Genomic DNA, 14245 nt, shown 5'->3' with positions numbered 1-14245 from the left:
ATCTTGCTCGAGGAACAGTTTGGTTTCCGACGCGGTCGGTCAACTGTACACCAACTGACCCGAGTTACCAACGTCCTCAGACGGAACAAGTTTGTCTCGAAAACATCCGCCATGGCCTTACTCGATGTCGAGAAGGCATTTTGACAATGTATGGCATGATGGCCTGGTGTACAAACTACAACGCTACAATCTTCCCAGCTACCTGGTGAAAATCATCAACAATTACCTGTCGGCAAGGACATTCCGGGTCTCAATCAGCGGAGCGAGTTCCAATGCGCACAACATCGTCGCAGGCGTTCCCCAGGGCAGTATCCTCGGGCCCCTGCTTTTCAATCTGTTCACCTCCGACATGCCAGAACCTCCAGAAGGCGGCATTCTGTCTCTGTTCGCAGATGACACATCCATCGTCTACAACGGTAGAGTGATCAGAGCGCTAGTGGCAAAACTCCAACGAGGCCTGGATGCCCTGACAGAGTACCTCACCAGCTGGAAGATCTGTATCAACGCGGCGAAGACCCAGGTCATCATTTTCCCCACTCCAAATCCCTAAACTTGTTCCGCCTGGGGACTGTAAAATCATCCTCAATGGCACGACCGTGGAATGGGCCAACGAGGCCGGCTACCTTGGCTTGACCCTCGACAGCAAGCTTATTTTCAGGCAACAGGTTGACAAAACGGTGACAAAGTGTAACGTCTTGTTGAAACTACTGTACCCTTTGATCAACCGCCGGTCGTCATTGTCCCTGAAAAATAAGCTTGCTGTCTACAAGCAAATCATCCTCCCTGTGATCGAATATGGCATGCCGGTCTGGGAGAGCTGCGCTAAAACCCACCACCTCAAACTTCAACGGGTCCAAAACAAATTCCTGAGGATGATTCTCAACACCTCCCAGGACAAGAACATCCGAGGTCCACCGTCTGGCCGGAATAAAACCTTACATGAACGCTTTGGTGAGTGTAAAGAAAAGTTTAGGGTCCGTTGCTTGCATTCGGATCAGGCTCCAATTAGGGCGCTAGTTCCAATCTAGGTTATCAAATTTCTTATTGTAAATATTAGTGTACATAGTAGTTAGGTTATCAAATTAAAAAAAAACACCTCAGCGCCTCCTAAAGGCCGTCATGATATATCATATTAACACTTAAATAACAATGTAAACATAAAAATTTAAAATTGAAGTTGGAGGGCCAAGCCGGCCGAGCACTGTACATGTAAAAAATAATTGTAGAACAGAAAATGAAACAATAAAGAAGAATTTTACTACTACTACTACGCGCGCGAGCCATTTCGTTCGAGATGTCGCGGAGACCAGACCATGGTACCACCTTCGGCATCGGTGGAGCTCCTACCGGAAATTTTATTCCCGGCGATGGTGTGGGTCGCGCGGTCGTCGTTCGCAGCATCAACAGCACTCAGATGGAATTTTCTTGCGTGTCTCTACGATGGCGGCTATGGTGGTGTTTATTTCTGCAACGGTTGCGTCTGAAGTGTCATCAGTGAAACCAGCTCTTAAGCCATAATTTGAGGCGAGACGAATTTTGATCAAAGTTCATATTAATCGCTTGGTGATGGCTGATAGTTCCCGTCGGTGGCGGAATCACGACCGTGCGTCTGGGACGCTACAAAAATTTATTCGCATGGATAGCATCAATACCAGTGAAATTTCCCCTCGAGATTATTAATTTTACTGCTACTTGTTTCAGGTTTAATTTCCATCCATGCAAATACATTTTTGCAGCTTCTCCTTATGACGCACGCTCTTCGTTCCCACCGATGGCGTAGGTAGCGCTCGTAACGGTGATCGTTGCGACAGAGAATCCAACGATGGCAATGTGTTGCAGAGTAGCGGTAGAACCATAGAGCCAGCATCTGCATTTGAGTGAAATACTCTTGTGATATTCTGACTATCGAATGGTTGCTGTTGTGTTGGTGATAAGAAATCCGCATGATCTAAAATCTGTCCTTTTCAGGGCATTAAATTTTTCATTGGAGGAATTTGGTTTGACTGAGAGTAAATTCATGATATTGTTGCAATAAATCGGCAGCAGTAACGCAAAAAATTCATAAGATTCAATCCATCATTCGACTTCTGCAGAGTAAGTGATTAAAAGTCCATCGAAAGATAAAAGACGCTATTAGTGTTTGAAATCTATCCTAATTTTGCGACGGTCTCGAATTTGGAAATTTCCGTTTTACACCCTGTATCCCCTTAGACGTAGTTTACGTCAAAAATTATTTCAACTTAACCTTCCTCCCAAACATAATGGTGGTCCTGAAAAGAACCGATTGATTTCCACTTATGTGCCTCATCAACAGCACGACGTTGATTGCCAGATTCAACGATGCTGTTGGAAACACGGATGAAAAGATGTACTGCTGTTGCCACTACCGCCACCACCACCTGACGGAAAATTTCATCCGCAACATGACTCATAAATCTCAATCAACGAGTTGAGCCCTCCCGTGCGAACGAAATCGTCCGTTCTCCGTGACATGCAGAATTAAAATGACGCACGCACGCGAAACACGGGGCTTTTAATACACAAGGAAAACGAAGCAGTGGATCAAAAGGATCAAAAGTCTCCCCTTAGACGTAGTTTACGTCAAAGTTCGTCCTATATAAACTTTCTCAATCACCTATCAATCACTGAATCATTGTTCAAAATTAAATCCACAGCAAGAAGAGTAGTTAAGTGCTAGACAAACATCATATAATTGAGCTCAGAATCACGCTAGAATATTTCAATGAAACATTTTATAGTTCCTAGCGGTGGTACTATAGATAAATTATTTCTACTTAACATTCCTCCCAAACATAATGGTGGTTCTGAAAGATCCGATTCATTCCCAATTATGTGCCTCACAAACAACAACTACTGGACTACGCGACAGCGATCTGATGATTCGGCTCTACGCACGCCGTTAATTGCCAGATCCAAAAATGATGCTTGTAACACGGATGTAAAGATGTACTGCTGTTGCCACGGCCGCCACCACTATCGAACGAAAAATTTTCATCCGCACCACCACAGCCGTTGTCGCTAGGACCGCTTCTGGACGCCTTGGTCCGCTTTCCATGAAATCCAGAATGAGAATGACACGGGGCTTTTATATACAGGAAAAACGAAGCAGTGGATCAAAAGGCCCGTACCTCTTACTGCAATCTGATGTCCGTGTTGGGGATTTATAAACGGTATTGATTATTTTTGAATTTTTCACCCGGTTTGGAAAGAAATAACATTTTCAATAGTTTGCCGTTGATAATGAACAGTTTTAATACAATTAGCAAATTGGTGCAAAGAAAGATCGAAAGTTAAAGTTGCCATTACCGTTTGAAATCTTACATGATTTCGTTACGGTCCCCAATTTGGAATTCTTCATTTTGCACCCTGTATCCGAGGCTTCCACTTAGACGTAGTTACTTTCAAAATGCGCGAACAAAAACACGTCCGTACGTGTTGCTGTCTCGAACTGGAATGCTGAAGGCCACGCGCGCGCCGGAGAGCAGTTTTCTTATAATCTTATAAAATATTGTGTAACCGTCACACACTCACCAAAGGGGCGTGGTTACAGGTTCAACTTTATTGATTACAAGAAAGCAGCTCTTCCGCGCGCGCGAGCCATTTCGTTCGAGATGTCGCGGAGAGCAGACCGAGACCGAGCAGAAATTTTATTCCCGGCGATGGTGTGGGTCGCGCGGTCGTCGTCATTAACATTAGCAGCGCTCAGTTTAAATTTTCTTGTATGATGTAGGTGGATTGACGGCTTTGGCAGGTTTTGTTCTATTATTGTCAGGGGGGTTTTTGTTGACCAAATTTTATGAAATTTGGCCACAATATTCTTTGATATGCTATGATATGATAATTGATATGAAGTACTAACGATCGGCTACCATCAATGAAAGTGGCTCTTGGGAGCGTCCACAAATTACGTAACGCTTAGAGGGGGGAGGGTGGTTGCGCGAAGTGTGACGACCCATACATAATTTTTAGATGCTTCACACAAAAAGTGTGACATAGGGGGCAGGGGGGGTTGAAAATGCCCAATTTTTGCGTTACGTAATTAAAGGATCTTCCCTTAAGGTGACTCGGGGAGGCACTACAACCGTGTTATTTTTCCTATCTTTTGTCTCTTTCTAACATTGTCACCTCGTAATTTTGGAGTGGCGTATTTCGGTTTTCAGTTGTTTGATGTAACTGTAAATGTATCAGCATGTAGATTGCGAGTAAGCACGCGCCAGTGATACTTTTTCAAAATCATATTTGTTGTAGAAAAAATAAGCATTAATGATAATCAATAGTATCAATAGAATTGGCAAATTGCTGAAGGGTTTCCGAATCGATTGATAAGCAAATGTCGAAAATAAGATAAAGACGCTATCAGCGTTTGAAATCTGTCCTAATTTTGTGACAGTCTCGAATTTGGAAATTTCCGTTTTAAACCCTGTATCTGAGTCTTCCCTTAGACGAAGTTTACGTCAAAAATCTGTAGCAAACATCAATACTGACGCCATACAATTTTTTTCAGTCATAATGCGAATCAATTGTTTGCATGGTCTCCTTCCGATACTTGCTTGGGATTCAACTACCGACGTTAGCGTTGCGCTTTTAAAAAAGTTTATCTCGGAACCGATTTCTTTTTCAATCAACAGGAAAAATACAAAATTAGTCTCGCGGGAAAATTTCATGTTGTGCCGACAACATCAAAATCGTTGCAAACGCCACATTAGTGAATAAATGCTTGGACCGGCACTAATGCTATGATTCCGCTACTGATGCCAAACAATTATGCTTTGTTCTATGAAGAAAGTTCGTCTAATATCAACATTCTCAATCACCAAAATCATACAACTCCGAATTACGCTAGAAAATTTCACCGAAGAATTTTCCAGTTCCTAACGGTTGCACTCTAGGAAAATTATTTCAACTTAACCTTCCTCCCAAATATAATGATGGTCCTGAAAAGAACCAATTAATTGCCACTTATGTACCTTATCAGCAGCCACTGGGCTGCGCGACCATCCGATGATTCGGCTCAACGAACGCCGTCGATTGCCAGATCCGCCGAAGATGGGACATGGATGAAAATGATGTGCTGCTGCTTCCACGACCGCCACCACCACCGACCGAAAAAAATTCATCCGCACCACCACACCGCTGAGACAGCCGTTGTCACTGGGACCGCTTCTGGACGCCTTGGTCCGCTCGCCGCGACATCCAGAATGAAAATGACGCGCGCACGCGAAACACGGGGCTTTTTATACACATGGAAAACGAAGCAGTGGATCAAAAAGCCCGTACGTTACTGCAATCTGATGTCCGTGTTGGGGATTTATGAACGGAATTGAATTTTTCACCCAGTTTGGAAAGAAACAACATTTTCAATAGTTTAACGTTGATAATCAATAGTATCAATAGCATTGGCAAATTGCTGGAGAGTTTCTGAATCGATTGATAAACAAATGTCGAAAATCCATCGAAAGATAAAGACGCTATTAGCGTTTGAAATCTATCCTAATTTCGTGACGGTCTCGAATTTGGAAATTTCGGTTTTACACCCTGTATCTGAGCCTTCCCCTTAGACGTAGTTTACGTCAAAACCAAAAATGTTGTGTATGGCATTCCGTGCGGTACCGATGATGGGAAAATCTATGTGGGACAGACAGGCAGAATGCTGGACACAAGACTCAACGAACACCAGAACAACATGAAGAAAAAGGAGGCAAAAACGGGTCTTACACAACATTTCCTGGAAGAAGGACATAACTTTAACTTCAACAAAACCGAAATTCTAGAGAGGATCGAAAACCAGGAGAGCAGACTAATAGCAGAAGCTTTCCATATCAAGCTAATTGGTGACGACAGAACCGTCAACATGCAGCGTGAATGTGGTGGAATTAATTCTGCATACAATGGCCTAGTGTGCAAAATACGATCGCTCAGAACACATACAACACGAAGAGAAGATGGGTGACGTCACGCAGAGCATCGTGTGGGATGCAGAAATTTAGGGGGGTTTTTAGTTTGAAAACCACACTGGTGGTGAACGTTTGATCAATTGCAAGTGGGTGAAGAAAATTGTACTTTGTATTTTTTAAATGAAAATTGTTAACTATGTTTCAATAAATTTTAGATCTGATGATGGCTGAAAAGCAGTAGGCCGAAACGTTATGCAAAATTATGCAAAGTGTGTGTTTAGTTTTCACCGAAAAATATCAACAAATTAACGATATAAAAGTTCACGGTGACCCAAACCCTACCAAGTGAAAACGTTTGATTAAGGAAGGGAAATGAATCTAGAAAGGGAGATTCTAATGAAGTATGGCCGACACGTGAGAGAAGTGCTTCGACAGTTCCTAAAAACGTCCATCAAGTTGGCCAAAACTAGCAATCGCATCAAATTCCTTCTAAACTGCCGGAAGTGCAAAGTAATTCCAATGTGCTTGAATTACCAAGTGAAAGTGAACATGGAAAATGAAGAGTCTTTTCGCCAGCTTGATAAGATTCTGTTCAAACAAAAGATCAGAATAATCAGTGTCATGATAGCGGACGCCAAAAGGACGTTAGCAAGGATGAAGAAAACGAAAACCATTCTGAGAAACAAAATGGAATGTCTTTTAGAGCGAGAAGACTTCGAACAGGTGAGAGAAGCTATGGAAGATAAAACTGCGAGAGTGTATATGACTACGAAGGTGAAAGAAATAAAGAAAATTGAGAACCTGAAGAAACGGAGAATAGCCGCCATTAGTCCTGAAGTGAGTTGGGTGGAAAATACAACCAATGTACCTATACCTGACTTTCTGGAACGGACACTAATGCTAGGACCGAACTACAACGTTCCACTGCGAGAGAAATTTCCCTACGTCATACAATTACGACAATTACAATTGCCGACATCGACAAATCGATCAGGTTCAAAGATAACGCTGATGAAATTCGAGCTGAAGTTGCAACCGCAATTTCAAACTTCATCAACTACAACAATCAACCTCGACATCACCAACAGGAGTGGATCGTGAAAGATGTAGGAAAGAGTAAGAAATTTCTCAAAGATCACCCCAACCTTCTGATTACCAAAGCCGTCAAAGGTAACAAGACGGTCATTTTGTCATCCGATGAATACGTCGAAAAAATGGAGGAAATGCTACGAGACGCTAACACCTACGAGACAATTACGTTTGACCCAACAGCAAGAGTGTCCAGAAAAATCAAGACAATCCTTGATGAATGGAAGAACAACAAATACATCGATTTTCGAACGCATAAGAAGCTAAACATGTCGAACTGCAACCCACCTCGGATATATGGACTTCCCAAAATCCATAAACAAGGTAGGCCGTTGAGACCGGTTGTGTCAACTATAGGATCCACAACATACAAATTGGCCCAATTTCTGTCGAACATCCTTGGGAAAATTGTTGGAAAAACGGACGCCCACGTACTGAACAGCTTCACTTTTGCAACGGAAATATCAGGAGCACAGATAAATGAAGATGAAATAATGTTCTCTCTTGACGTCACATCGCTGTATACCAACGTACCGGTGGACTACGCAATAGAGTGTATACACCAACGCTGGGACGAGATCGACAAACACACACCGATCGACCAAGATAGTTTCGTAGCAGCAGTCAAACTAGTATTAGACTCCACTTTCTTCACGTATAAGGGAATCTTCTATAAGCAGACCTTCGAGTCCCAATGGGTTCCCTCTATCACCAGTAGTTGCAAATCTAGTTATGGAACGTCTGGAACAGGAGACCATACACAAACTGGAGGAGGAACACACCTATGAAGATATACCGCCGTTACGTAGACGACTGTCTCTGTGTTGCTAGTGAAGGACACATAGAGACGATTGTGGCTACCTTCAATGACTTCCATGAAAAGTTAAAATTCACGGTAGAAAAAGAAGAGAACCACAAACTGAAATTTCTCGATATGACACTACACCGAGTACAGACAAAAATTCACAAAATATGGACACCGAAACAATCCAATGGAAGGTATCTGGATTTCAACTCAGAGAGCCCATTCCAGCATAAACGCAACACGGCGATCGCATTAATCGATCGAGCAATTAAACTCACCGATGCCGATGAAAGACACAACACTATCACCATTGTAAAGCACATTTTGTTAATTAATCATTATCCAATATGGTTTATTAACCAATTGCAAACAACGAACACATCAACATCAACATCAACAAACAATCGATAACACGGGAAAGGAAACAAAATTTTTGTCAACACCCTACATACCATGCTTGAGTGAAAAACTCGGAAAAATACTCAACAAACAGAACATAACACTAGCACACAAACCACGAAACAAAATAAAAGACACTGTATTTGCCCGTCTGAAGGACCCTATCCCCAAAGGAAAAACCAAAAACGTTGTGTATGGCATTCCGTACGGTACCGTGGGACAGACGGGCAGAATGCTGGACACAAGACTAAACGAACACCAGAATAACATGAAGAAAAAGCAGGCATAAACGGGTCTTACACAACATTTTCTGGAAGAAGGACATAACTTTAACTTCAACAAAACCGAAATTCTAGAGAGGATCGAAAACCAGGAGAGCAGACTGATAGCAGAAGCTTTCCATATCAAGCTTAATTGGTGACGACAGAACCGTCAACATGCAGCGTGAGTGTGGTGGAATTAATTCTGCATACAATGGCCTAGTGTGCAAAATACGATCGCTCAGAACACATACAACACGAAGAGAAGATGGGTGACGTCACGCAGAGCATCGTGTGGGATGCAGAAATTTAGGGGGGTTTTTAGTTTGAAAACCACACTGGTGGTGAACGTTTGATCAATTGCAAGTGGGTGAAGAAAATTGTACTTTGTATTTTTTAAATGAAAATTGTTAACTATGTTTCAATAAATTTTAGATCTGATGATGGCTGAAAAGCAGTAGGCCGAAACGTTATGCAAAATTATGCAAAGTGTGTGTTTAGTTTTCACCGAAAAATATCAACAAATTAACGATATACATCTGTTGGTTATCTTTGTAATTACATCTGGCCTGGCAGAAACAGAGTAACAACCGTGGCAGTCAATCATGCTCATAAGATTAGTTCAAATTTTGAATATTTCGCCCCCCTATGCATAAACGGTGGCATCAGTTGTCTTTATAGAACTTTCCTAATTTTTAGCAGATTTGGTTGTAATTTTACTTAGCACACGCGATTTGAAGTATGAGAATTACTATGAATGGAAAACCGTTTTGCAATGTTGCTCATTAATATATAAAAATATATGAGTACGTTGGCAACACAGAAAATTTAGCGAGTGAATATATCGTTTTTGTAGCGAAACAATTTGCTGCTTGCAACAAAAATTATTAAGTAAATACTAAATCGTGGAAATTGAATTGAGCACGTAAAAGAATAACATATCAATAATGAGCATTTCTGTTTTCATTATATCTTTTCTTACGAAATCGATCGGTTCTCAACAACAACCGTCTAGCAGATTAGGAAATATTCTTCGATGTCTTCGGGCTGATTATATTTAGGGGGGATCCTCCAGTGCCGGACACATAAGCCATTTGACAAAAAACTCTAACTATCCGGATTATGTTTCCTTTTATACCTTATACATAAAATATAACCATTGATGATTCATACAAGCTATATTTGATCCTTTGAACACGTTTTACGTCGATGAATTTTGGAGAATAATTTCACGGTTTAGAAAAATATCTCCTAGTACCGGACACTATAGCATCAAATGTGCAAATATTGTTCAAATGTGACTATGTTCCTGTTACATGAGTAAAGACATCATTCAGAATAATCATATTTTTTACGTGCTTCAAGCTGTAAATTTTAAAAATTGTTAGTAGACCAAATTCAAATCCAAATTCTCACCTTTTTGAATGTGTTCTTCAATTTTAATTTCTGTGGCTTTCCCAGCAAGAAGAAACAATTGAATTGAAGTAAGTGTAACAAAACAGTTGTAAAAATAGCTATAAAAAATCTCAATATCTGAACACTACAATTACATCGTAGATGTACCAAATCATCATCATTATTTAAAATATGGCTAATATCGACCATCTTCCTTCACATAATCAGAATGCATTAGATTGATTTTAATATTGTTGGTTAAAACCATTTAAGGGAACATCCATAAGCTACGTAACGCTTAGAGGGGGGAGGGGGTTGCCCAAAATGTGACAATCCATTCAAAAAAATTAGCTGCTGCATACAAAAAGTATGAAAATGGCCAGTTTTTGCGTTACGTAATTAATGGATCTTCCCTAAAATAACGCGAAACATCAAAATTTTAAGCATTTTTATTCAATTTCAAATTTTGTACAAAGCTTACCACATGAAGATCTGATATCTCATGCCGTTAAAAGCCTTTTCAATAGCTTCCTTTTGTGCTTAATAAGTTGAAGGAGGGAGCTTTTAAGAAGTGTTCGGTATTGGGAGGTGTCGTGCGATGGGAGATCTCCCCTTAAATAGTTAATGAGCCGCCTCACGAAACGATCTTTCACATACGGGGCGATTTCCATACAAACTTCAAACTGATCGTACTCAGTTAAATTACAACCAACTCAAATGAAAATTTAGGAGGTTCATCAAAACAGCAAATGTTATCGTTCAAGCATAGGGGAGCGAAAAAATCAAAATTTTAATCACTCTAAGCTCTAAGCAAATAAATTATTATCTTATGATCTGCTTTACGTAGTTTATGTCGGGCGGTCGTATCTTGTATATAACCCTTCTGATTTTTTCGGGTCTCATAAAGCATGGACATGAAAGGCATACTTGAAATCTGTCGATTGAGGGGCTTACCGCAGAAATTTGTCCACTGAGACGAACGCTATTAACGTTCAACACAGCGTAACGCGGTCGATTTGAATATTTTGAAATGACACCCGGTATAGTAAAGAGAGACGTAAGTCCTACGTCAAAATAGCTTAGAATATTTTCCGCCAAGTGAGCCGAAAAGATGTTGTTTCGAATTAAAGAATTTTCTCGTCTGAAACCTGCCATCACAAACACAATAGTATCGAAATCGATTTAGTGGAATAGAATGTCCTTACAAGTATATTATTCGAAAATGACATGAATAAAATATTTTGATTAAATACGTTACAGATATACAGAATAATTTTGTATTATGATTTATAATTCTATTAAATGAAAAACAAATGCTGCAAAAGTACTGCGGACCACTTCAATAGCTCAAAATTGCTGTGCGGCCCTTAACAGTACGCATACTGGGGACTACTGGTCTAGAAGCCTGAAAAATTTGAGCATATGAGCATAAGGAGAGTGAATCCTGAGCAAAATATAAGCAGAACATTCAGAACCCACCGAGATAGGGAGGTTATCGAGATGTAGGAAACCCAAATGTTTGTAGATTGAAGGGAATGAGGAAACCATCGACATCGGAAGAAATATCGAGATATAGAACAACGAGATGCAGAGAGTCGACTGTATATCGGTTTAATTCAGTGCAAACTCCTTACAAATCGTGAATGAAAGTCAATTTGAACAGGGATGTAAGAAAAATGTATGGAAAATGTTCCCCGATAGATTATTGAGATGAAAGCATAAAATCTATGCTTTCTTGTAGTGGGTGTTGTGAATACGCTACAAATTATGATTCGCTATTTGCGCACCGAATTGCTATGACTGCTCGAAACGCGTCACTTGCGCTCACCGACTGTTGATGCCGGGTCGGACGAAGCCGGCCGGCGACATGGTTATCCTCGGCTTGCTCGCGATCGACTTGCGACAGTCAGTGATACCAACATAATAAAGTTGACCTTGTGTTTTATCCCCATTGACCAGTGCATGATGACGTAGGTTGACAGTTCACAGAGCTTTTTCTCCGGGACTTAGCCTCCGGCGCAGCTTCCGCTAAAATTGTTTCGTCATTTTATTCGCATGTAGATGTCCTTTGCGATTGATTTCATGCTGAATGCAAAGAATAACACTTAAATATTCGGATCACAGCAATTTTTAACTAAAAATATGAAATTTAATTTTCCCTTCATCGATTTTGCATCTAACACCTTGTAAACAAGCTCTGTGAACTGTCAAAATAAGTGAGGTTAAGTTAGAGTTTGCATTGGTCTATGGGCTTAGATTAGTAATACATAGATATTGCGAGAAGATTGAAAAATTCGAACCGGGGTCCGACAGTCGACTGTCGGAAAGCTGTTCCGCAAACGTCAAATCACTTGTTGCACGGTAAAATTTTTTGGTTTATTTTTTCGGTGTGAATGTTGATTATTAAAATCAACGGGAATATGCAACTTTAAACGAGTGTTACATGCCGCTATATTTTTTAAACAAGTTTTATAATACTTTGAAGGCATTTTGTCATATATTTATGCGATTTAGAAACATTTTAGATTTCTCGAATATTCTTGATATCAAGAAATATCAACACTTTTCGTACAGTGCATGCCATTTTGAAGTTTCCGACACTCAGTCTGCTTCTTCTTCTTTGCTCCGCAAAATTAAAATTTTTCTCTTTTCTCGCAATACACCACTCAAGGTGAACATCGGGTAACAAAATAGCAGCGCTGTTTACACAACTACCGGTCATTGGGTGAACTAGTTGCTCCCTGCTCATTTCACGCTAACAAGAAACAAATCGAAAGTACTTTTTCAATTGAGACTATTTGTCGAATTTTTTGATTCCCATTGCAGACGTAGATTAGCAGCAGTTCCAGCATAACTTCTTTTGATTTTTTATTTACACAGGTTGAATTTAGTTTAGCAATAGTCTAAACCACATAACACGTAGTTTTACACTGTGTTATTTTACAGTTTTGCACTTGATTCACCAATACAACTATGTTGGAGTTGCCAAAACCATATGGGTGAAATAAACAAATAGAAGGGAAAACAATCCACATAAGAACAATCGTTCTATAGCTAGTACAAAATACCTAAGAAATTTGTTTGGCAAATTTCAGAAATTTCAAAAGGAATTCTTTCTAGGATGGTTTCAAAGTTCTTCTGGAATTCGTTCGAAAATTCTTCCATTGATTGTTTTGAGAGTTCCTTAAGGAATTATTTTAGGAGAAGTTCCAGGAATTCAGTCAAGAATTTTTCCAGAAAAGCATTATAAAATTCGTATAGATTTTTTTTCGTGAATTCTTTTATGAATTCTTTCAGAATCTTTCATGAAATTTCTTCGGAAATTCTTCCAGGATTCTTTTCTTGAATTATTCTATGTATCCCATGTATCCTTGTTGAATTCTTCCAGGAACTCATTGGAGAATTCTTTCAGGCATTCATTCATAAATTCTTCAAGAATATTCCAGGCTATGTTATAAATGTCATTGGCATGTCACTTGACTTATTTATTGAGAGCTTTTGTAGAAGCCTGACTCACTTCATAATTTTTATGAAGCCATAATCCTTGAATAGCCCAATATTTTTGTCTAAAAGAACATGGCTCTAATACTACATCTGTAGTTCGAGAGTGGAATCTCTCCAAAATGTCACCTGTCATTTGACATAATGTAACTTGAATTACATTTGCCTCGCGCCTCAGATTACGATTTAATTGCTACAAGCTCGTCATCATTACTGAACTGTTGTCTATATACTTTTGAAAAACTATAGCTTAAAAAAAAGTTCTAGGAAAATTATACAAATGAATGAAAAAGACATTTTACAAGGAATGAATCGCCCACTTAGAGCGTGCTTACAGCGGCACACTAGGAGTTAACTTTCTGAAATCAGTATGGCGAAAGGAATCTAAGGCTCAATTTATCAAAATTAAGCACCTTCATCAAAAAAATATTTGGTAGGCGTAGTAGCGGACACCATCCTTCATAACCGGTACCAAATAGTTTTCCATGAAAAGATCCTAATTTTGAGGAAACCCGCGTTAGATGTCTTTCACCATACAAATTTCTGGCGGTTAACTCGTGCTGGCTATTTGCGCATATACTATAGCGCCTGGATGTAGAAGCGGTGGGTAGCAGATCAGCCACTGCCAATAATTCATTGATGGTTGATTTTTAACTGTAATTTGCAGAAACAGCTCCTGTAAGATTTTCAGGAAAATACCATTTAGACATCTCAGGAATATCTGCAATATTTTTAGGAAAAAAAAATGTATGAATAGGATTACCCACTTGAGCTAAATATTTTACCTCATTTTATTGTCTCAGTCAACTTGTTGACTTATTTGAGGTTAACTTCCCAAAGAACTCAAAGCTTATGAAGCCTCTAATAATTTAAAAATCCGA

At 39.8% G+C, this 14245-nt stretch overlaps 1 protein-coding gene across 1 annotated transcript; it reads left to right on the top strand.

The window, feature by feature from the left end:
- Window positions 1–6287: 6287 nt before the first annotated feature.
- LOC134221714 (uncharacterized) lies at window positions 6288–7792 on the top strand. The gene is made up of 2 exons (XM_062700900.1): window positions 6288–6841; window positions 6910–7792. The coding sequence occupies exons 1-2, from the start codon at window positions 6288–6290 to the stop codon at window positions 7790–7792; spliced, it is 1437 nt and encodes a 478-aa protein (XP_062556884.1).
- The last annotated feature ends 6453 nt before the right edge of the window (window positions 7793–14245 follow it).

Source organism: Armigeres subalbatus, chromosome 3 (assembly GCF_024139115.2).
Source record: "Armigeres subalbatus isolate Guangzhou_Male chromosome 3, GZ_Asu_2, whole genome shotgun sequence".
Classification (NCBI taxonomy): domain Eukaryota; kingdom Metazoa; phylum Arthropoda; class Insecta; order Diptera; family Culicidae; genus Armigeres; species Armigeres subalbatus.
Note: the sequence above shows the minus strand (reverse complement) of the source record. Positions and strands in the feature narration are given on the sequence as shown.